The sequence below is a fragment of the Lacerta agilis genome, chromosome 7, assembly GCF_009819535.1.
Source record: "Lacerta agilis isolate rLacAgi1 chromosome 7, rLacAgi1.pri, whole genome shotgun sequence".
NCBI lineage: Eukaryota > Metazoa > Chordata > Lepidosauria > Squamata > Lacertidae > Lacerta > Lacerta agilis.
In genome coordinates, this window is record NC_046318.1 from 68,883,624 (window position 1) to 68,909,337 (window position 25,714).

Here is a 25,714-nt window from a genome sequence, read left to right on the forward strand (position 1 = left end):
CGCTGACACACACCCCATGACCCAAATCGAGCCAAGAGCAAGAGTGTCCGGCCACTCGACCGACTGCCCAGCGGCACTCCAGGGCCAGTAAAAGCCCCGGAACCGATGCAGGGAGAAGGAGAAGGAAGAGAAAGAGGAAGGAGAAAAAAGGGGACCCCCAACCTTGACGCGCTACTGCCACTGCTGCTGCTGAGGAGGAGAGGTAGGAGAGCACCAGGAGAGCAAGGACATGTGGCTGAACCCAGGCCCGACCCGAGCCTACTCCATGGCGGATAGCATTCTAAGAGATCAGGCTGTGGCCCAGAGGAAGGCCACGCGACAGAGGAGACCACAGAAGAGAAGATATTACTTCTTCTTTTTTTTCTTTAAATAACTTTTTTTTCCTCTTTTCAAAAAAAAAAAAAAGTGTCCCCGGATTCTTTGAAAAAAATCTAGTAACCTTACTCTAACCAACTGAGCTTATGATTCTGTATTTTAAAACTTAAAAGCTAGTTGTTGTTTTTTTTTAAAAAAAACAAAAACTGGTGCAGCCCAACCTGTTCCTGCTTCCCTTGAAGCAAGTGTTGCTGAATTCAACTTTTACACAAGTTATGCTGCGATCCTATGCTTACTCATTTATTCATTGGTTTTATACATCACCTTCCTGTTAAGGCATAGTATGTGGTTTACAATTTAAACACTACAACAAATATATTATACAAAACAAAAACAGACAGAGTCTTCTCATGCCAACTGGGAGCTGATGGTATATGTGCTACCTGGCATGAGCTCAGGACATACAGGTTTTCAGCAGCCCCCAAGGAAGGTTGTTGTTGTTGTTCAGTCGTTCAGTCGTGTCCGACTCTTCGTGACCCCATGGACCAGAGCACGCCAGGCACGCCTATCCTTCACTGCCTCCCGCAGTTTGGCCAAACTCATGTTAGTAGCTTCGAGAATACTGTCCAACCATCTCATCCTTTGTCGTCCCCTTCTCCTTGTGCCCTCCATCTTTCCCAACATCAGGGTCTTTTCCAGGGAGTCTTCTCTTCTCATGAGGTGGCCAAAGTACTGGAGCCTCAACTTCAGGATCTGTCCTTCTAGTGAGCACTCAGGGCCGATTTCCTTGAGAATGGATAGGTTTGATCTTCTTGCAGTCCATGGGACTCTCAAGAGTCTCCTCCAGCACCATAATTCAAAAGCATCAATTCTTCGGCGATCAGCCTTCTTTATGGTCCAGCTCTCACTTCCGTACATTACTACTGGGAAAACCATAGCTTTAACTATACGGACCTTTGTTGGCAAGGTGATGTCTTTGCTTTTTAAGATGCTGTCTAGGTTTGTCATTGCTTTTCTCCCAAGAAGCAGGCGTCTTCTAATTTCGTGACTGCTGCCACCATCTGCAGTCATCATGGAACCCAAGAAAGTGAAATCTCTCACTGCCTCCATTTCTTCCCCTTCTATTTGCCAGGAGGTGATGGGACCAGTGGCCATGATCTTAGTTTTTTTGATGTTGAGCTTCAGACCATATTTTGCGCTCTCCTCTTTTACCCTCATTAAAAGGTTCTTCAATTCCTCCTCACTTTCTGCCATCAAGGTTGTATCATCAGCATATCTGAGGTTGTTGATATTTTTTCCAGCAATCTTAATTCCGGTTTGGAGGAAGGTAGGGGTTTTGAATAGAAATCAGGAATAGCTCTGTCTCGCAGCTGCTCAGCCTTCAGCCTGCCAGCTTCCAGCTTCACATAACTGAGCTCCCAACTCTGCCTTTGTCTTTCTAACTACCAACGAGTTCAAGGGAGGAGGGCGCGGCATCCATTTTCTGTCTGGCACAGAGCCACTTCCTTTGTTACTTTAATGGCCCATACTTAGAGGACCATTACCTCACCAGGAAGCTCGATTGGCTATTCCAGGAATTTAATCTGTGCTACATCCAGGTATTAGAAGGTGGTCAAGCATACAGCCTCCATCCCAACTCATAACAATATGTATGCTTTATGGCCTAGGCTCCCTTGCTTCAACCTACTGCAATGCGACTTATTCCAAGCACTCCAGGTGTCCATAGGTTTGCAACTTTGCTGCATTTAAAGTACGTGAATTATTTAGGACCACTTAGAATAGAGTTAAAACTTAATAACGGTTTTAAACTTACTCTTTGGGGTATACCACACACAAATGTTCCTTAAGTAAGGCTTTTTAAAAGTGCATTCTAGTCATTTCTCACAGTCTTAAAGCTTACCAAGGAATCCTTTTGGAATAAATGAATGTTGATTATTATAGACGGAGGTGAAGAATGTTGAGCTAAGCTCTAATGCAAAGCAGAATCAATGGATTCACTCATTTCACTAAGGTAGGATTTTAAATTTCAACAGAAGAAGGTACAGTGGTACCTCTGGTTACGTACTTAATTTGTTCCAGAGGTCCGTTCTTAACCTGAAACTGTTCTTAACCTGAAGCACCACTTTAGCTAATGGGGCCTCCCGTTGCCGCTGCGCCACCAGAGCACAATTTCTGTTCTTATCCTGAAGTAAAGTTCTTAACCTGAATCATTATTTCTGGGTTAGTGGAGTATGTAACCTGAAGCGTATGTGAAATATACTCGGACTCAGTACATAACAGTATGTAACCCGAGGTACCACTGTAACCTCACACTTGGATTTGAAGATGGGGAATCTGAAGAAGAAGAAGAAGAGGAGGAGGAGGAGTTTGGATTTGATATCCCGCTTTATCACTACCCAAAGGAGTCTCAAAGCGGCTAACATTCTCCTTTCCCTTCCTCCCCCACAACAAACACTCTGTGAGGTGAGTGGGGCTGAGAGACTTCAAAGAAGTATGACTAGCCCAAGGTCACCCAGCAGCAGTTCGCGGAGACGCAAACCCGGTTCACCAGATTACGAGTCTACCGCTCTTAACCACTACACCACACTGGCTGTGTGAAGCGTTAAAAATCATTGGGTGCACACCAATAACTATGCAGAATAAGAAAAATAAAAATCTAGAGATCCAGTAAAACAATGCTACATATTTTATGTTCCACTGCAATGAGGGTACTTCATTTCATTTTTAAGTATGTATACCCAAATTTAGTTGATTGGGGCTTTTAAAATCTGTAATGAAATCCACAAAGCCTCCCTCTAAGGAAGGAAGGATCAAGTGGTCCTTCCGCAGAGGGAGGCATTCTGTGGGAGGGGCTGAGGGCTCTTTGGAATGGTAGAAAGGTGAGGCAGATTAAATATATATATATATACCCAAGGAATTCATAAGTGGAAATAAAGAGGCATTCATACAACACAACCAAACCACCACGGTACATCAGATGTTTCCAGAAAATGGCCCTGCAGCATTCGGAAGCCAAAACGTTTGAGAACTCAGCTGTTCGAAAACCAAGGTACGACTGCATTTTCACCTGGTGCCTAAAGACACATAATGAAAGCACCAGGTGAGCTTCTCTGGGGAGAGCATTCCACAAAGGGGGAGAAGCCATTACAGACTAGAAAACCCTTGAGGGTCCCTTCCAACTCTACAATCCTATGATTCTGTGAATCCATTTCCTATCCATCATTTTTTCAGCATCTGATCATTCTCAGCGATTCATCTTTCTAAGATATATCCAGGAGGTTAACAGCACATTTTTGTCCTCCGATAATAATAATAATAACAAACAACAACAACAACAACAACAACAACAACAACAATTTATTTATACCCCACCCTCCCCGGCCAAGACCGGTCTCAGGGCGGCTAACATCAGGTATAAAAACAATTGATTAAAATACAACTTAAAAACAGGATTAAAATACAACTTAAAATGCAGGCTCATTTCAGTGGAAGTCCAGATCAAAAACTGTTTTTTGGGGGAGAAAATCTTCACCAAGGCCAACTATCCAGACTGGTCCTACGTGGGCCAGAAAAAAGCCAGGGAAGTCCCCAAATACTGTGAACCCCTCCATTGCAGGCTCAAGTTGTCTATGTGTGTAAATAAAACATATATCCTAAAGACACCACGGTGTCTGCTGCGCCTCACTTCCAAAAGGAAACAAACTCTGCGTAAGCTCCTGGAACCCCTAGAATCTCGCACCGCTCAGAGATTGGAGCGGCAGAGTACAATATTTAAATCAACCTGATCTGCACCTCCTAGGCTGGAACTCGGTTATCTACCAGCTTTCATGCTTGTTGAATATTCCAAAGTTTAAAATGATCAATAAAGGCTAATGCATAAACAAGGCACCATGGCCTACATACGAAAGTGTCATTCATGGACTTGAACCTATCTCCATTCCTGACTGCAACCTAAGATACACGTCAGAAATAGAATATCGGAAAATGTATTGACAGTGTTAAGCTATAAGAATATCAGAATGACTCTGAACACCTGTTTTCCACAGCGGCTAAGCATATGATACAGAGCCAAATGCTGGCTTCTCAATGTATGCACTTTCTAACATTATAGAACTCGTGTGCAACACTTCACAAATTACTTTGCCTGTGTATTTTAACTCTGTTGAGGGAAAACATACCAGTCCCAGATGAGCCATACTCAAGCACAACTAATTGTACCTACCAGTTAGGCTTCTGTCCCCATCAATCAGACATTTCAGAGGGGAGTCTGATCCACAATGTGGATGCAAATGTGTATCCAGACACAGATCTGTACAAAAGGCATGTATTACATGGATTCGCCTTGCTGGATCAGGCAATGTGAGAAGCATCCCTCAGACTCTGATCTCTGTTACAGCAGTGGGGAAAGACAACTTTTCCTTGTGGCTTGGCTAAGCCCGCTGCTAGGCTACTTATAGCCCTGTAATATACCACTCCAAAAGGCTCAGTCAGCTAGCTGTGTGGCTTACCCCAGAGAGGGACTAGCACCTTTTTAATTACCTCCATGTCATTCTGGAAATGCAAGCCATGACAGGTGACATGCCTAACATCGAATATGATGTCAGGTTCCAAAGAGTGCTTCTACCATCTCTTGGTCTAGGTGGGACTTGAAAACCACAGACATAGGGTTGGAGCTAGTTGGCCCAAACATTGAGAAAAAGGCCAAACCAACTAAATTGGCTAAGCTGACACCCAAATGCAATCCTTATCATAGGGTGTACTGGGAATGCAACCAGGGATCATGCCAAAGGACACTGCAGAGTCACACGAGTGCAAGCACTGCCTCGGGCCTCATCCTTGCACCTCATGCAACAAGTCCCACCCCATTTCAAGGCTCCCATATCTCCCCATGTAAGGATGCCAATACCTCCATCCCCACAAATACCGGTAACTCATTGTGTTCCTCAACCCCTATAGGTTAGGGGCCCTATAACGTATCCATCAACTACACCAAAGCCAACTGCGCCCCCCCCCCCAATACCTCTGGGTAGGTTTTGCCGTTGGATTCAGGATTCCAGTTTCAAGTAAACCCAGTTCTCAGGAGGCCCCTAATCAATAGTCAGTATGTTTGTCCTGTGTTTTATTGCCTCTCTCATATCTAGGCCGACAACATCTGACACATGGGCCTAATTAGGCCTGTTGCATCTTCACATTTCGCCTGCAATACCATTTTGGTCAAACCCATGGCAACCTGCTCTTCATCTGGCATCATACATGACATCAGGTGTTGGGCAGGTAAGGTCACAGCTGGGCTGCAAAGGGGTTTGCAGGAACTGCCATGCACTGATTTCTTCTTCTAATGTTCCATTTTACTGAAAGCTTTGTAGCAGTAGTTCAATAAAGCTTCAAAAATTGTCTTTATAATCCATACACTATATACATTTTCCATATGTTTTTCTTTACTATATCGAGAAAGCATACATCATATCCTAGAAATTTGCAAAAATGCACATATGGAAAAACCCTGAAATAGAGGAGTGAATTTTATTCCTTAACTTAATTGCCTTCAACACTACTAAAGTTTGCAAACATGTATTGCAGGATCACATTTGACAACGGTGGATAATGAAGCTGTTTCCCCAAAAGGAAGAAATAAAGAGACTTTTTATCTGAATTTAGGTTTCATGCAGTAACATTTGAATGGATTGAAGCGGGGGGCGGGGGGCGGGAGGAGACAGTAAGCCTGATTCTTCCAAAATACCGTCTTCCCCCTCCTTAATGTACAGACTGCGGCAGTGAGATATTGATACATAGTATGGGCAAATTCAACTGTTGATTTATCAATGGAATAGTTTGAAAGTACGGTAGTATGAGTTCTGCTATCAACAGAACCTATGTATATCAGTTCCGAACAGCACTGTTGTTTTGAGGCAGCTGAGAAACGACTTTGCAACCCATGCAGCATCCATCACATATTGGAAAAGATGGGTGAATGGTAGCTGAACACATCCTATTAAACTGGGAGGCTGCCATTTATTTGAACAGCAAAAACAGAATTATTCCAACACTGCATCATTCCTTTTTGACAAAATATCTCATGTTTTTGTCTCGCGCTTATTCGGCAATGAAATATCAACAGCAGGCTAACATCCTCTTAGGCTGCAATGCTAATATGTTTTCTGTTCTGTTTCTGAACTGCCTAGTCAGTAAGGATTTTTAAAAATAATAATAAATAAATAAATAAAGTAAGTTACTCACCATTTAATTTAGGACTTGGTGTCCCCAAAGCTGGCCTAGGGTCTTTCACCAATATTTTGGAACCAGCTGTTGATATAAGTAATACAAAATAAGTTATTACATCTATGCTGGTTATGATACATTAAATGTAGAATTAGACACAAATATATCAAAGATGAAATACCAATGTCATTAAATTGCAAATAAGCAAAGAGGCGAGACATTTCTCACATATCTATATAGGAAACCAACATAAATCCAAAAGACAAATCTGGTGGGAGCTTAGTTCAACTGACATCATATTGCAACACAGATGCAGACTGCCTCATTTTAGTACACTCATGGTTCGATCACAATTCCCATGGTTTCTATGAATCAAGATTACATCCATAGATTTCAGTCCAAATATAGTATAGGTTGTATGTGCTTTACAAAAGCAACCCAGTATTTTAACTGATCATCATGTCTTTCCCTAAATATGAATTGCATTGTTATGAAATTGCTGAAAACTCATTTGGAAACCTCCTACCTTGTCTCAGAATTGCGTTTTACACAGCTCCTTTTGCAGGAGTGCCGTGCACTTACAGTGGTTTACAGTTGGTTTAAGCTTTGGCTGCAGCTCTGGCCTTATGTGGGAACAAATCCCAGTACATTACTGGATGTTACAGCTTGATGAACACTGTCTGGCAGTGCCTACACATTTGCCTGCAGAAATTCATGGGGCTGCCAGTGGGGATTTGTGGAAGAATCAATTGCATGATGAAATGGGGGCAGTTTCGGTGATTCAAATGACTTTAAAATAAGGGCAGATGCACTTACTTAAATTGCAGCAGCTGCATGTATGCACTCAGAGGAGCCAATTCCTACAATGCATCCACATATATAAAGGTAAAGGTAAAGGGACCCCTGATCGTCGTGGATGACTCTGGGGTTGTGGCGCTCATCTCGCTTTATTGGCTGAGGGAGCCGGCGTACAGCTTCCCAGTCATGTGGCCAGCATGACTAAGCCACTTCTGGCGAACCAGACCAATGCATGGAAATGCCTTTTACCTTCCCACCGGAGTGGTACCTATCTATCTACTTGCACTTTGACGTGCTTTCGAACTGCTAGGTTGGTAGGAGCTTGGACCAAGCAACAGGAGCTCACCCTGTCGTGGGGATTTGAACCACCGACCTTTTGATTGGCAAGCCCTAGGCTCTGTGGTTTAGTCCCACACAAAAGAACCCCTATTTCAGTGAGTGCTCTGTTAAAGCCAGTGCCCCAAGTTTCTCAAAGGTTTTCTTCTCCTGTGAAAGAGCCATTTGCTCTTCTGCTTCATTTGCAGGGTGCTTTAGAATTACTTCAAGATTTTGGATGGTGTGGAGTTCAGCTGACCTTATAATAGAGGTTATGGGCAGTGAGTGTGCTTTCCTTTCCATTAATCATTTCTCCGGCGCCCTGCAGCCTCCCAAGCTCTTCACGCTTCCTGATATGAAGAACCCAGTAGGGGGAGGTTTTCCTCCTCTGAGCTTTAATTGATGTGTAAGAAGTTGTAAAGTCTAGCTACCAGGCACTTGAGATTGGTGCACTTGTGGATGTTGTGTTTTCTTTATACTTTCAACACTAATTTATTTGAAAGTTGTGTGTGTGTGTGTGTGTGTGTGTGTGTGTGTGTGTGTTGAAAGAATATGGAGGGCTACTCTGGACACCACATGATCCACTTGTTGGGCCAGTGTGTAGGGCCTCTATGTACCCTTCACACACTGGCCAAATAATGAGGTTTTCTTTGGGGGAATACACGGGGTTGGCCACAGTAGGTGACTGTGGGTGGGGCCAGCTCATTCATTCTTATGACCGCCTCATGCATTCTAAGATGAGAATGCATCTTGGCAGGGGGTTGGACTGGATGGCCCTTGTGGTCTCTTCCAACTCTATGATTCTATGATTCTATGAGTTCAGTGAACAGATGAAAATTAAGTAAAATTTCAAGAATCAGAGAGCCAACAAATAAGAATCAGATTAGCCAACAAATGAAAATCAAAATATATTGTCTGTCTGTCTGTCGGGAGGGGGGGGTGTGTTTTCTAAGTCAATGGAACCTTTTCACATACCCATTGGCATCCCCATGCACGTTGCAGTAAATCTTGTGGGGCTGCCAAGCATTTTAAAAGGTCCTTAAGCACTAATCTGTATTCTTAAAAGGATTTGGAAAATGACACCAGTTTTATCTTCTCAAACCAAAGTCATGCATTCCTTATAGGTCAGGGTTGCACAAAAATTACAAAGGATCTATGAAAGGAAAGAGAAGTTTGGGTGATAAAGGCAGACCAACTTTGCAGCTGCCACATATGTCCTTATTACTGTGATGTCTTCTGTAACTTGAATCGCTACGAGACAGATGAAAGCAACACAATTCTTTATTCCCTTAAAGTCACCATTTTTTTTAAAGTGCAGTCATTTTTGTGAAGACTATTTTCATCAGCAACAACAGAGGACAAGGGAACATCCTGCTTTTTCTCCTAATGACCTTCCCATTTGAAACAGGCTCCTTTAGGTTTTCTGTATGTATCAAAAAGGCTCCACAAGTTTGTGCAAGAACACCCTTTTTGAAGAAGGGTGTCCTGTGGAATGACTTGCACTACTGAATGAAATGACACCAGGCTGATCTTTCATACTATTCGCACTCCAGTTAACTTATTTTACAAACATGAAACTTTATTCCCCCCCCCAAAAAAAAACCTATAATGAAACTGGATGGAGAAGCAGCAGAGATGTAAAGGGAAAAGAGTATTTAAAGAAAGATGCCAACAGCTTCTCCACCTACTCTCTTCATTCTTAAAGGATGCCACACATTTAGATGAACTTCTGTATACACTTAGAAAATAATGCTGGACAAAGTCTTGAACCCTCTGTGTATGGGGGGGGGGATTGAGAGAGAATTTACAATGAGCCAGTGTTGTGTATATAATGCTAAACCTGGAACCGAAGGTTTAAACCTAATCTCATTCACAATTATCACTAGGGTCAATTGCTTTTTTCTGAAACTTCACATTACACACTGCACCAAACATTCATAAACTCTTAACAGACAAATGTAATCACATAGACACATACCTAAACCATGGTAGCCTCGTAACCAGGGGCAGGGGCAGAGGAAGGGGGTGCCATGGGTGCGGGACGCCCTGGGGGTGACAAAATGCCGGGCGGCACACTCACTGTGGCGCCTGCAGCGCACCTGAGCCATACGTCTCTCTGCACCACGCATCTCTCTGTGCTGCCCAAATGGTCTGCCTGCTGCCTCCCCCCCCCCAGCTGTAGTGGGAGGAGGCAGGCAGGCTCCAGAGGCCCCAAAGTGCGCCCCGTCCCTATGGGTGGTTCACCCTGCCCCAGGCACCCTAGTGGCTTCCTCCACCGCTGACCAGAGGTAGCCAGTGTGGTATCTTCCAGACGTTGCTGAACTATGATAGCTGGCTGTTGACAGCTATAGTCAAATAACACAGGGAGGGCATCAAACTGGCTTACCCCAGTTAAAATGATTATCTAAACTAGGTTCATGTGTAATGCATGCAATAACCACTGTGTGCATCCTCTGACCCCTTTCTCACACCAAAGGCTGGCTGGGATGAGAAGATACGTGGCATGGAATATCAAGTCACTTGAAAATTACAGGGGGGGATATAAAGAGAGACAGAGAGTGAGGGCAGCCTTTTGTCTCCCATCCTATCCAGTTCTGCCCTGAGTAATTAAACAGGAGATGCAAGAAATTACCTTCGCACACAGGCACTTTCCCTGTCCAAGTGCCATCAGATCTGCAGACTCTGTGTTCCGAACCTCCTGCTAGAAAGAAACCTGGTTGGCAGTTGTATATCAGGGTATAACCAAGTGAGGGAAGATCCATCCCTGCAACGTTCGTGTGAGCTGGCGATTCCGGCTGTTTGCAGTTGTGAGCTAAAAAGGAAGCCATAACTCATCACATATGTGACAAAGCACAAGACAAAATATAAATCATAAGTCCCCCACGAATGGATCTCCCTCCCAGACAAAATTAGATGTCCCCCACTCTGACTATTTTTCGACAAAATGTCAAAACACATTTCTCAAGGCTTTGTGGGGGGGGGGGAGTAAGAACTATGCTAAGCTGTTTGCACTGTGGATATTAACTGATTCTTAAAAATAAAAATAAAGACTATGGATTTTCTAAGTATTAAGATATGTATATATTTGCAGGGGTTTTTTAATGTTGTAAGCTGCCCTGGGCTCCTTTTGCAGAGGAAGGTACAAGAATAAACATGATAATATAAGCTAACAGAAATAAACCATGACATTGAAAGGCAGATATGATCAGTGCTTGAATTATACATGAAGATGCAAGAGGACCCTTAACAAAAGCCACAAACCCCATCCTAAGACCCTCTAATGTAAACCAAATCATGCCCACTCCTGTAGCTTTCTAAAAAGCAGAAGCGAAGTTGGTTGACACAAAAGGAAAAGGGAGCTTGAACTTTCCTGCCTTGCGTCCCAATATAATTAGCAAAGGCACACAGGTCTGGATGTGCTTCACCTTATTTTGAAATAGCCTGATTCATGATATTTAAATTTTAAACATCGGTGCTATATCATTAGGATATTGTGGAAAACAAACCTTGATGCAAATAATGAGCCAGCAAAAGTCACTAGCAAAACACCCACTTATATCAAGGACCTGAAGTCTGCCCTTGTATTATTTTTAAATATGTTTATTGAGCTTCGAGACCCCCCAACCACCCCCCAGAAATGAAGACACAGTGACACAGGATTTTAGTTTAAGTTATCGGGTGAAACTTAGGCCACAACTTTATTGACTACAGAATGTGAGTGGTATTGGCTTGGGCATGGGAATCATCCAAACTATATCAACTCCCATCCACATCGCAGGGAATCTGATAAAAGGGTGAAACACCGCCAGAGGGAACCCTGCCAATGCGAACTGACTTGAGCTCACTCCGGTGCCCCCGTTGGGTCCTGGTATGGCCCTAGCCCCTACCGCGGGGTTTCGGACAAGACCCAGGCCAACCCTGATTCCTTTAACGGAATACCCTTGAGCTTGGAGGGACAAGTGATGGCTGCACCTCCTCTCCCCACACATTGCTGATGCAATGCCTAACTGCCAAACCTTACAAAGTTGTGATGATTGCTACATGGTAGGTGAAAACCAAATGGCTCTGCCAATCTGCCAGATGGGGAAAAAAATCCTACCAGGCCCCCATTGCAAAACAGGCGACCAACAATGTCCATAGCAAGGCCAATGCACCAGATAAAGGGGGGTGAGGTGGGCAGACGATCTGCTGCGCGAAGGCAAAGAGGTCCAGCAAACATCATGCAGGGATTAATATATGTTTCGTGGCCACCCCCCAAGCCAAGCCATTGGCTTTAGGCAGGGACGAACGAAGGCGTCGTGACACCCAGGGCGGCTAACCGCTATGTACGGCACATGTGTGGTGTCGCTGTGTACAGCACATGCACCGTATGTAGCAACGCCACACATATACTGTACATAGCGGTTTGCTGGAGGCGCCGCTCCAGCATCATACGGACGGTGCTGGGATCCTCCATTTGCGGCTTTAGCGGCGATGGAGGGATCCCACCGCCGTCTGTATGGTGCTCAAGTGGCGCTGGTGGCAAACCGCTATGTACAGCGCATGTGTGGCGGCGTTACGTACAGTGCATGCATGTGACGCCGCACATACGCTGGACATAGTGGTTTGCCGCTGGTGCCGGGATCCTCTGCTCATGGCTGCAGCCGCGAACGGAGGATCCTTCACATGCGGCTGCAGCGGCACAATGGCTGCTTCTGCCACCGCTAGCCACCACGGGGTGCCTTCTTGTCACCACCTCAGCCATGGCACCCAGGGCAAACCGCCCCCACCCTCCATTGTGATGGCACTGGCTTTAGGGACCAAGTGACCATGAAACAACCAACCAGAGTGGATCAGGGCATAGCCCTGCCCACACCAGGAGGTGGGAGATGCCTGTGGGCCCAAGTGCAACGCGTACCCTCCTTGAAGAGGATCCAATTTACCAGGGTTTTTTTTGCCACCTTGGGCTTCTTCGGGAAGCAGGGCAATATATAAAACCAATCAAGCATTTTATTCGTTCCCCATAAAATTGTTGTTGTTTACTAAAACCACATATATACCACATTTAAGCTAGAAATTACCAGGGTGGCATCCAACATAACAAGTTAAAACAATCCACTAAAACACGCTGAATGCCACAAGAAGATACGTCTTATAGACTTACGTATGCATTCTGGCTGAATACCACTCCAGGTAAGATCAGGAAGACAGGTGCGTGTTGTAGAGCCTTGAATAAGGTAGCCTTTTCTGCAGTGAAACTGTACGACATTCCCCACCTATGAAAACATTATATTGATTTGGTCAATACTAAATTAGATGGTGAATATGACACAAAATATCCCCACGCCATCCCCAGCTCTGATTTTAATAATACCTATTTCTTTTCAGATGCTACCTGCTGCACGAAGGGGTCTATGAACAATGGGGATATTGCAACAAGATGACAGACAAAGTCTACACAGTCAACAATTCTTGGCCATTAGCATCTGAAAAGCCAAGTTCATTCAATAATTATTGGAACCATTATTGCTATTTGTTGCAAGCACTTAAGCAGCACTATGAAAAACATTTTATTTCCTGGCTGCACCCAACAAACAATTCTTAGTTCCTTCTGCTGCCAGGGACAACCGTGGCTTCCAATGACCTGTTAATTAAAACTCATTCAACTGGGGATAGGTTTATCATATGGAAGCATTATTGCCCTTGAACGCAGCAGATACTAGAAAATTAAAAGCGATGAATAACCGTTATGAAAGCTTCAGACAATCAGGCTGCAACGTGAGTGTTTCAGTGACAGCATGAATTAACAGTCTTCTGAAATGTCTCAAATTACCGGTATACCTTTTCTCTAGAATAACCACACACAAGTGGCTAGGCATAATGCAGAAAAGGGAGTAAGGGTATGTTTGGGGCACAGGAGCTCATAAGCACACAAAAGTGCAGCACAATGAATGAGAAGCTGTTGTTAATTTTCCAGTATTCATATTGCAATATTCACATTGCATTGTTTCTTTTCAGAATAAATATGCCACGCAGCCAATCAGACTTCAATTTGCCCAGCTAATTGCAAATAAGTTTACGGTCATTTCAAATACCAATATTTCAACAATAGCCTAGCATATACTGAGGTTTCATGTTCTGTCTTCTCTCAGGGCAGGAAAAAGACTTGTAAAAAAAGAAGCAGTTCCAACACTCTTTCTCTTTTAGGTCTGCTAAAAGCCTTCCTTGCATGAGGGCAAGCTGAAGAATGCCCATAGTCTTTGTGACTGCTTGAATACACACAATGTTGTTTTCCCCTTTTTGATAAACCCATTTCACAGGAACCCAGAAGAAGCCCCACTGTGTACACCTCTCTTGCCCCAGTTCCTATAAATAGCAAGTGCTAATCCTTCATCTCCTTGGGATTCAGCCTAAGTGCTGGCATCACACACCTCCAGTGTCTCTTTTGACTGGATAGTTTCCCCACAACCATCTTTCAACGTGCTCCTGACACACAACATAAAAGCATAATCCCCATCACTGCTAGGTTTCTTCAGGCTTCTGGGGAGTTCTGATGAACTATATACACGGATGCTGCTCTTGGCGTAAGCGCTGAACTTAAATCAGAAATTACATTCATGTAAGCTTTCTACCTTGTAAGATTTGTCAGACTTTATTGCTTGTTTCATTTTTAATGCAGTTTCTTATTCATTCTACTTCTGTAACTTGACTTAGAAACCTGTAGTTGATCCTTAACTATAGTTGCAACTGGTCTTTCCCACAAGCCTCAAGCTGTCTGCTTACTGTACTTAGAAGGTGCTGGAAGGTCTGTTTACCCACTGCTCCAATATCTGGACTCCACACCTCCAATTTTTTAAAAAAATAATTAATGTGGTGACAATTGTTGTCTATTAAAGAGGTAAACAAATGCCTATCAGCATGTTCTACCTTGAAAGAGAGGAGAATGCAAGTTCGCCCTTGTGACAGGACTCCTAGAACACTGAGCAAGACCCACTGTCATGGCATCAGAATTCTTCATTCCCAAAGACCCCACATGCCCCCATTCTGCCAGAGGGTCGTTCAGCAGAAGTTAATTGCCCAATTGCATGCCACCCAATCACCCAATAAGGCTCTAAGAGCTATACCAGATGGGGTGCTAATTGTCTTTACAATCATACAATGGTTTTTTGGGTGGTGTTGGGGGGGGGGTTAAATTAATAGAAGGGAAATGAATATTTCCCTTGCTCCTCGTGGGCCTGAAAAAAAATGGTGCCCACCCAACTCACAGCTTCCAATAGCTCCTTCTGGAACATTCCCCATGGTGACAATGGATGTTTTCCTTCTGGGGCTCTGAGCAGCTACAGAGGGAAGGATTTTCATCAGGACTGAAGCAGGGGAGGGGGTAGATTAAAATTTCATCCATTGCTTGCTCTTAATTTTTTAGTTTTCTGTTTTTAAAAAAATATAGCAAATCTGATTGCTAAAGGCAAGTTAAGCATCAAATCTAGTTTTGCCCCAAAACTGATCCTAAAGCGAACCTACATACATGTAAATGCCACAAAACAAAACAAAACAGGTAAAAGAAATGGGGAAATCCTTTTATTTCTGTTTTGTATCTAACACTGCACTTTTCTGTTGCTAAACAAACTCATCTTCCTGTGCTATCAATTTCCTACATTTCATAAGCATTAAAGTCACAGGAAAGAATGGCTTTCCAAGTTGCTCCTTATCTCCATGCTGAGTTTCATACTGATATTCATAAAACTGACCCAAAAGCTAATGCAAGGCTACCACTAGCGTAATGGATCTATTTTTCTTTCTAAATTCAGATTGTGCCTTGGATCCTTTCAAGTTTAATAAAAAAGGAAGTTGCTGAATTTACACACACGTACAGACATGCACACAAAATAAACTGCGGAGGGTGGAGGAGAATTGAGCTTAAAAGTATGGCATACATGACAGATTTATCCAAATAAATCCAAGTTATTTCAGCTCAGTGCCGTGTTGTCCTGTAATGGCTTATCGTCACAGCGCTATAAACAATTTCCTATGTTACTAGCAGTACCGCTACACAAATATTTCAAGCCCACAGTTCATTTCGTGGAAGCAATTTGTTTTGGAAGCTTGCAGATGAAGTTGGTAAAATCTGACACCCAAAATATATTTTGCATTTGTACAATCTGTTCAGCTGTTCAGTAAAGATCAACAGTACAACAAAGTGCTGGGCAGGCTGGCATAGAACTAAATGCACAGAATTATTGTTCCTGTTATGTTACAGGTTCATTTACATGCCTCGGATGGGATTCAAAGTAGGGCTAAAGGGGCATACATCTGCACGCATATCAGCAATTTTATTAGTATCCATATTGGTAACAATAGACAGCTACGGGAACAAATATCAGATGCAAAAAACTGCTCAGAGATGTGGAGTCATCCTCGCCCCCTCATCCCAGAGTTTTGTTTTCCTTTTAGAAAATGTAGGTTGCAATCTCCAGCTGACATCTTGGGGCTTGTACACCCTTTGCACTGGATTTTGTTCTGTTAAAAATCCCTTTGCAGTGGGAAAGTAAACACAAACACATACACATATATCTTTTCCCATTTGGGTGAAAAATTAATTGCTTGGGGAAAAGTGTCGTCTAGTGGTGCTTTTTACATACTTATGATCCTGTGGCTGTTTTATATAAAATAAAAAGGAGCAATGAAAGAAACTAGGTATTGTTATGAATGCTGGCCAGATATCGCTGCCATACCTATGTCAGCCAAGTTGCTTGCTAATGCCATAAAATGGCTGGTAGATTTCTTCCATGAGCTAATGGTAGAGAAACAGATAGAAAGGTTTATTGGGGGTTTTCAATGGGAGAGACCACTGGAATCTGGAAGGTGACGCTCCCTCTCTCTGAGCTAAGGAGAGGAGGAGGTTTTTAAACTAAATGCCTGTATGGGGAAAACAACAATCTGTGGAGGAGTGCAGTGGGGGGGGGGGGGAGAGACAGAGAGAGAGAAAAGAGGCAGCTGTGAGCTCTGAAAACAGTGACAGTGTGTATCACTGTTGCCTGTACTTATGCTCTGTTTCAACCTTTCAAAAACTGGTATCCTCTAGATGTTGTTGGCCTTAAACTCCCATCAGTTGCAAGCATCATGGCCAACATCCAGCTCTAGCAACATCTGAAGGGTACCAGATTGGTGAAAGCTATGTCTATTTATATATTTGCAAGTTAAACCAAATATTCCAAAAAATACCATGCCCCCAGTGAGCTCTTCTTCAAAAGGAAGCCAAGCCCAGCAAGTGTGCCTATGAAATCATGGAGAAATCAGAACCACAGAGTATTAGAAATGAAATACACATACAGCATGTGATTGGAAGTTTGGTAAAGTTTCACCCTAGGGACATTATTCTGGAAATCTTCTAATATTAATCTTTAAATACAGGGTGTCAGAAAGCAGGGAGATGCTTGTTTATTTCAGCTATGAGGTCAGTGTCGTTTCTTTTGCAGAAGTCTGGAAGGCTTTGGAGCAGTTAAACGTGTGTGAGGATGGATGGGGGAATAGAGTTAAATTAAAACATTGGGGCCAATGGTTTCCGGTGCTATTCATTACAACTGAGCAGGGATAAAAACATACTAAGAGACCTGCTGGGTCTGGGCAATTGTTATAGATTTGTTCTATTGTTATAGATTTGTGGGGGAGGGGACCCCTAAACACTAGAAATTAATAAATGGTAGGGATTATTTGATTATTTGGGATGTGAAGTGAGGAATACCAGCTGCAGAATTATTCCTGGGATAGCCTTCCTGGGAGAGCCAGTGTGGTGTAGTGGTTAAGAGCGGTAGACTCATAATCTGGGGAACCGGGTTCGTGTCTCCACTCCTCCACATGCAGCTGCTGGGTGACCTTGGGCTAGTCACACTTCTCTGAAGTCTCTCAGCCCCACTCACCTCACAGAGTGTTTGTTGGGGGGGAGGAAGGGAAAGGAGAATGTTAGCCGCTTTGAGACTCCTTCGGGTAGTGAAAAGCGGGATATCAAATCCAAACTCTTCTTCTTCTTCTTTGTAAAATGACCTGGCCAAGCTAGGGCCATTAAGAAACCATACAGGGCCATTGAGAGCTATTGGCAATGCAAGAGAACTGTTCCCCGCCACTTGCCCTGAGGTGTGTACAGAGACTGGGGGGTTGGAAGGTTGCCATGTTTGGAAGGGTGTGAGGTGACAGGCAAAGGGAATCTTGGGCAAGGGTTGTTGGGAAGAAGAATAATGGGGAAGACAGACTGGGATCCATCTTGGGCAGGATGGCTGAAGGCTGGCAGCACTGCTGTGGGGGATAAGCTCCTCTTGAAATGACCATGCTGTATGATCTGGATTCCCTCCATGCAGGCTGTAGGTGTAAATAATTGAATAAACCGTATTTCTGAAAGCTGCAACAGTCTCTGCCGTTTCTTGATTCTCCAAAGGAACACTGACCCTGGGGGAGTGCCTGCAACCCCATGGACTCTTGCTACTGCTCAGCAGAGAGGGGGGGGGAGACACCCAACGTTGGTAAGAGTATGTTCGCACAGTGCCAAACCAGATACCTATGGGAAGCCCATGAGGAATACCTGAGCACAAGAGCACTCTCCCCTTTTGTGGTCTCTAGCAACTGGTATTCAGAAGCAGTGTGTCTCTTGACCATGGAGGCAGAACATAGTATCTCACCCACTCCTGCTTCATTAAAAATAGAAACTCCTCATCTTTTGCGGCTGTGGAGAAATGCTTGAAAATATATGGGTCATCCTTGCTCAATTCCCAAAGCTCTGAATCTCCTTTACTGCCTTGCAAAGCTCCTTTCTCTTCTCCCTTGGCTACTATATCTTTCCTACTGTATTTACAGAGTATCTATCCCTACTATTCATCCCTTTAATTTCCTCCAGGCACAGCACTACTGTCTTCTTCACTCTTTCAAGTTGCTTCCTACAAATTCTGCCAGAAGGCATTTTTAAGTGGCAGATGCACTTACAGTACAATTTCATGCATGTTTATTTGGAAAGTAAGTCCTGGGTGTGTTCAGTGGGGCATAGTCCCTAGAAACTGTCCTTGGGATTGCAGCCTTAAACACTGGACTATCTTTAACATTTGTGCCGAATATTTGCAAACACAGATGCTCCCTGTGCTATGGAAGCTCCCATTACTGCCATTGCATCCAAGTCTTTATGAGCACTTTCTAATGCAGAATTTTATGCATTACAATATAGTGTAAATCAATGCAAATTCTGCCAGAACCATGACCATGTTATACTTACTGATAACATGGTGACACGTTTGCAATATATCAGTTTAGCTTCAGAGCAATTAGAATCTCTATTTATGAGATTTTATTTCTGTGAACAAATATGGAGGTCTTTCATGTTTAATGGGATATTTTTTTTCATTTACACATCTAAAAACAAAACTTCCACAGTATGTTTCCAAACAGCATGAGATTGGCTACCGTTGTATTTCTATTAAACGGGGTCAAAGTATTCTACTCTAAAAATGGGGGCACAAACATGTTATGAATATATTTGTTTAAACTTAAAATTTGAAAAAGTATGGGTGACAGTAAAAGATCCTATAAACTGAAATTGCCATTCAGTCACAGAGATTTGAGCATGATATATTGAAACCCATAGATCATCAGAATTAATAACATACCAACATAATACTGTAAATCACCGGGAGGGGGGGGGGAACCTCATATAAATTGTGAGTTTCCACAGGGTTGGAGGATCCATAATCCCACTACTGCACTTTTGGGTTGTTAATAATGTCAATAAAATTTAGAGAGAAAATGAAATAAAAATTTAATGATATATAAAACTAACTAAAATGATAAAGCCCTGGGCTCAACGATTTCCAGACTTTCACATAACTGATCAGTTTCAGATCACAGTAGAGCCATCCTTGCTCATTTTCCCAGACTCATTATGTTTATGGGGCGACAAAACAAAAAATAAAGAAAACATTGTAGCATTTTAAGAAATGTGAAACAAGGGACGAGAATCAGCAATGCACAACTAACAACTTCTCAGACATTGCTGACAAATGTTTGGTAAAGAAAGAGTGGTTCTCACCAGACCACAGTTGTCGAGTGAAATGTAAATTCAACTATCACTCCTACCTGATAGCCAAATGTATTGTTTTGTGATCCATGACGGGGTACTCCAGGGTTATCACAGGCTGTACGGGTGGGTTCTAAGTCAAGGAGAAAATTTTAAAAGTAAAGGAATTGTTCAATCCATAATGGTTTGCAACCAAATTCATGCAAACTATTTTCAGAACTGTCCGCTTTTAAACTGAGGTGCTCAAATACTATTCTCAAAACTGATTAATGCAGCTGAAGTGGTAGTATACAGAGGCACATTCAAACAAATATTCAGTACTCTACCCTTGGGAGCCAGTCAGCAGGAATCAACACCCTTTGCTACACAAGTAGAAGTAGTGGATTGTGCCCGGTGAAAATGGACCCATGAGTGAAAAGTGTAAAGAAAGGAGAAGAGCATGCAACAAATTTGGGCAGATCCCACTGTACCTATGCAACGAGGAGAGGATCCACTCCATGTACCATCTGCTTGACATATCCGAGTACTAGAACCAACCAGCACAAATGGAAGATTACAGCTGAAAGAGACTTCTGACTGATAAATGAAACTCTTGCCTTCCCGTTTGCCTTGACCAGGTACTCCTGGGTCACCACAAAACTTTGCTGTGGAGAAGAAGAAGAAAAAAAGAAGAAATACATGGAAAATATGTTGATAGTTATTGCTTCCAAACCCATTGGATTAATTTGTTTGGAGATGTAGAATGGCAACACAAGGATTCCTACTCTGTCTCCTTCGCTGGTCCATTATCTGATGTGGAATTTTAGAGAGCAGAATCATAGAACTGTAGAGTTGAAAATGACCCTAAGGGTCATTGAACCCAATCCCCTGTAATGAATGAAGGAAAGACAGATATAGAATCCCTAACAGATGGGCATCCAACATCTGTCAGACCCAGTTCTGCAAAATGTTAAGGTCATCTTCAATCCTCATTCTAATTTCTGAAGTATTAGCTACCCATCCCAGCTTCCTGTCATATTTGATGAACTTCCTCTAAATGCCTTTATCCAAGTCATACTGTAAATGTTGAACCCAGGTCATAACTTTGCAGCATTCCACTTGTTACGAGGGACCATTGGTTAGCACAGTTAACCAGCTACAAATCCAGGAATTTTTTCAGCCACAACTCACCTCTCAGTTGGGCACCATTGCCCTTATAAAAGAACAAGGGAGGCATTCATGGTGAGTTCCAGCACCTCTTTTTCTAGAAAAACAGCAAATCCACCTAACAATAACATATTTTAGCCCACTATTCATGTATGTATGTGTATATACACACACACACAGCAAAGAGTTACACTCATGTGCACTTCATATCTGGATGTCAAGAGCTACTAAGTACGTGTAGTTATTATGCAGAGGGTTCAAAGTTGTTGTGTTTTTATTTATTACTGCTCCTTTTGTATTAATAAGAACCCAAACCTTCAAAAACAAATTTTGAAACATTCCTCACACAAATAAATAATCTAATTCATAGCATTCTGGGAGTTGGGTTATTTTTTTGCAGGAGGAATTTGTGGAAGAACATCATTCATCTTTTTCTTCTCCTTCAGCCTTTCCCCAACTATATGCTATTGTTGGATGCTTAGTAACTCCCTGTCTGAATAGGTAACCATGGAAACTAGACACCACAGCAATTCACATCACTCTTATTTTTCCCTAGAATACGGAGGTATGCAAAAGAAACATTACCATTTGTAGCAGACCAAGTTCTGGGGTTTTTCTCTTTTTCCCAACAGAAGTTGGCACTTCACTAATTACCAAAGCAACCTGACCATGTGTGAAAGTGATAATTAATAATACTTCTATCTTATGCCGCAATTAATTGGGGAGGCAGTGCAGAATGCAACCAAACCATGGCAGATATCCTCTCTGATGCAGGGATATAGATGAGCGACAGGAAATAATTCTTCAACTCAAAGGAAGCCAAGGATGCAAAAATAGGAGACTACTGAAAATACACTGGTTTGTTTCAGATTATTCCATGCAATGTAGCCCCAGGAATGCAGCCACATGAATGACATAATGTCTAACAAGGCATGCCCATGGATATAGCCATTAAGTCATGGCAGCAATCTGCATGATAGGGATGGATGAAAATATACCATCACATTCACATGAATCATCATAGAATGCAGCTAGTATCTGTGGATTGGCCAGTTAAGACATCACCCCTCTCCGTAATGCTGGACGCCCAGCTTGGCTATTGAGAACTTTTGTGTGCTTGAATGTACAGCTTTACCATAGCTGAAAGGCTGAGAATATGTAACAGTAGATTTATAGATAAATATAAATTGTTCCATTGGAATAAAACTGGGAACTAGAAGAATAAATGCAGCTGCTTTGGTAGACCACATGCTTTACATGCAAAAGCTCCCAAGTTCAATCCTCCAATCTTGAGGCAGGACAGAGAAGACACCCATCTGAAACTGAAGCCTTGCTACCAGCCAGGGTAGTTCAGTTCTGAACTAGATAGACAAATGGTCTGACTCAATATAGAACATAATCCTTTAATCCTATAATAAGACAGTGAGCTGGGTAATTAGGAAGTGCTGAATTGTGTGGCAAGTAGTCACAAGTTAGACAAGCTACTGTTTCCCACCTTGATTTATTCTTGAGCCATTGTGCCTGCTCAAAGCAAGCATCTCTGATATTGCTATATAATCAGGCAAGTAAAAAGCAGTGATTTATAGCCAGTGGATTTTTTTCTTTAAAAAAAATGTTTAGGGGTACTCTCATTTTCCTACTCATATTGAAATACTGTCCCTCAATGAGGCCAAACTTAGATTCACTAAGTATGTGTCCCCCTGTGTCCTCCCAGAAAAAAAACACCATTGCATATAGTAGAAAGTTCTGAATAGACGCCTGCAAAATCTTTATTGAAGAATAAACTTACAACCTAACCACTTGATACAACAATATAATGAACTGCATCCTTAGAGACTTTGTGTAATGCAAGATATCCCTCCCCAAAGATTCCTAAGTAAGCTTAAGAGTAATGTGATAAGAGGACCAGTCCCCTTGTGAATCAGTAACTAGTGAAAGCAGAGATTGGGAGTTAATTCTCAGTGCTCCTATGAGAAGGCTTCCATGCAATATTAGGGCCACCTTCACATACATGCATTGGGCTCACATACAGGTTTTCCTTGAATCTGCTAAGAAGGCAATAGTGCATACTGGTTATTGTGGGAATATGTGCAAAATCTGATTAGGGATTGTAGCCTCAGATTGCAATCTAAGAATCAGAGACAGAGGCGCTTATGTGTAAGTAAGAAACAGATATTTATTCAAGCTGGTAACACTACAGGGGGTGACGATTTTGTGTGGGGGTTCCGTTCCTGGCAGAAGCCTGTCCCATTCCAACCCTGTTCTCTCCTCTTCCAGGTCCCAAAGGTCTCACAGGTTGGCAGCTGCACATCAATTGGACACAAACAAAATGGTCACTGCCTGTACTGTCTTGGCAGCAGACACAGAGTTTGGGAATCATAATTCAGGAGACCGGGAATCAGGCAAGACATTCAGAACTGGACAGAAGTGATAAAGATGTCTCAACACAAAGGCAGATTTAGTGGAACATGACCGGTTTGGTCACATCAGGCACGGAGCCTCGGGGGTGCCACAACTATTATTTATAATTGAGTGAGAGATGTGGGGTGTGGGTGTCTGTTGCTGAATCTTGGCATCATACAGGGCACCACTGAAGACCCCAAGATCCACCACTGCTCAACAGTTTTTATGCTCTGCCTGCCAAACTTTGAAAGATGAGGCACAACACCCTCATTTGCTTGCTTTGTAAGAATGTTGGGGTTGTAACACCTCTGAGGTGTTTGAGTCTGCTCCAATCTGTGGAGGCAGCATCTGGTTCTAGGTGATAATACTGCACCTTCCTGTTCAGGCTCCTGAACACTTGCTGCTGCTGCTAGAGTTTCCTTTCCCCACCTTGGCTACCCCTAGCCCACCCCAGGCTCCACTGAGACTCTCTGCTCTGTTAGGAGGTTGTGGGGGAGGGTGGAGCCAGCATCTCTCCTCCACCTTCTGAACTGGCTGATGTTGAGGCAGGGAGAGTCTCCACTCTGATTTCTCCAGCCCTGGCTCCCACCAACCAGCCTCCCCTCCATCTCTTCTTCCTCCTCCTGCATCAAGGCCTGCCAACACAAGCCCAGTCTTGACAGCACTATGGGGTTCATGATCTCACTGTTGCCAGGAGACTACTTCTGGGTTAAATAGCTTAGGATTCCAACTTAACTTGCATGAGTTATTGGGTGTAATGAATTCAGTGGGACTCCGCTTTTCAGGGAAGATGCATAGGATCCATCAGTGCAGCGCTCTAAATATGTACCAAATAGCCTCAAAGTCTTGGCTGAATCGCGACTTCCGGCGGCAACGCCATTGCGGGTGGTCGTGGGCTGCTTCGGCTGCGAAGCGCCCAGTCCATCCCGGGGGTTTGGAGCCCCGCTACCGCAAAGCGGGGCTCCGGTGGGGTGCGGGAAGAGCGTCCCGCACCCTGGGCTCCCCGGCTGTGCCCGTTGTGGCTCCGAACCCTTCCCTCGCTCCCCCTGTAAAGGGGGAGTGGGGGTGAAGGGACGACGGAGCCGGGCTATAGGGGACATGCCCCAACCGGGATGTAAATGCGGCGACAAATCCTGTGATGAGCGTCTAAGTTCTACCTTTGATGCATGGATTTAAAGAAACCCGGTGGTTGTGAGTACTTGATTGGACTAGATATTATGTTTTTTGGACGATCCGGGGGAAGGAGAAAGGCAGCCTGCCTCCCTCCCTTCGAGTGTAAGAAGTTAGCCAATTTGAGTGACTGCTGCTACAGAACTGGTTACAAAGTACTTGAACTTTGATACATGAGACTGTTAAGATTTTTTGGGGGGGAGTAAATTCGCGGAAAATATCTCCGTTTAAAGCTGCGGTCTTTGCGCTCCGGCTCAGGAAAAATGGCGACGGAAAGTTTAAACTGAGGTGAAAAACAACTCTTACAAAAGGAAGAACATAGAGACAGAAACTGTAATTTGACACTCACTCCCACCCCCTCTACCATCATGTTGGGCTTTGTCTTTGAACTTGTTTTGAACTCTGGACTAACGGAAGAACAAAGGCTCAATGCTTTGAGGCTGGAACTGCTTTATCGGAAAGTGAAAGTCTTGTGTGGGGATTTGAAAAGAAATCTACTTCCCACAGAGGAGGCTCTCAATAACTTTGACACTTTGGAAGAAAACCTTGGCAAGGAGCTGAGAGGGTTGCTGGAAGGATGGAGAGAAATGACAGGGCGACTCCGGGAAAAAGATTCGTTCTTGGGGGGTGGCAGCCCCAGGACGACGATAAGATTTGTTATATCCAGACCCCGAGGTGTGAGCTCGGGGGCAAGGGACAAAGAATTAAGATATTTACAAGAAGAAGAAGAATGGTATAAAGAAACGGAGCAGCTGAAAGAAGATGAGATGGATACCCTGAGGCTCGTTGCAAGGAGTGTTCTGAACTGTGCCTGGATCTGTGGACATTTGGAAAAAGAAGGCAACTGGAAGTTTGGTTCTGGCGTCACTAGGAGAAGGATAATGGATAGAGGGGGAGTGGGGTGAAGTATTAAGTAAAATCTAAAACGGTCTGTTATGGCATTCTGAAATCGGAGGGTGAAGACTGTTAGCTATATGTAGTTTTTCTTAATAAGAAAGGAGATATTTGAAGTTTTTATGTTATTAGCAGCAGATTAAAGGACAGAGGAGATAGTGTAGATTTGATAAGAACGATCTGTGAAGATCTATGATGATGTATTACTAGTAAACCTAGTATAAGATGATTAAGTCTATAGACTAAGATGATTAAGATGATTGTCTAATTCTATATATATAATTGTGTTTAATTTTTAGAAGAAGAGGTTAAAAAGCAGATTAGGGGTATAAAACCGAAGGTGAAAAGGTAGGGGAAGTCAACCGTCAAGATTCAGAAATAGAATTTTTTTTTTTACGAGATGCTTAAATAAGAAGAAGAATC

The 25,714-nt window shown here is 43.2% G+C and overlaps 1 protein-coding gene across 4 annotated transcripts in view; it reads right to left on the reverse strand.

Moving 5' to 3' along the window:
• Positions 1-25,714, reverse strand: part of CSMD3 (CUB and Sushi multiple domains 3) — a 567,871-nt gene that overhangs the window by 15,333 nt on the left and 526,824 nt on the right. For all 4 annotated transcript variants that reach the window (XM_033155765.1, XM_033155768.1, XM_033155767.1 and 1 more), the window contains 5 exons: positions 20,149-20,322; positions 19,738-19,811; positions 12,791-12,902; positions 10,280-10,459; positions 6,553-6,618 (listed from right to left, as the gene is read on the reverse strand). In XM_033155765.1, the coding sequence (XP_033011656.1) occupies positions 6,553-6,618; positions 10,280-10,459; positions 12,791-12,902; positions 19,738-19,811; positions 20,149-20,322 (606 nt within the window). The remainder of the gene's footprint in view (positions 1-6,552; positions 6,619-10,279; positions 10,460-12,790; positions 12,903-19,737; positions 19,812-20,148; positions 20,323-25,714) is intronic.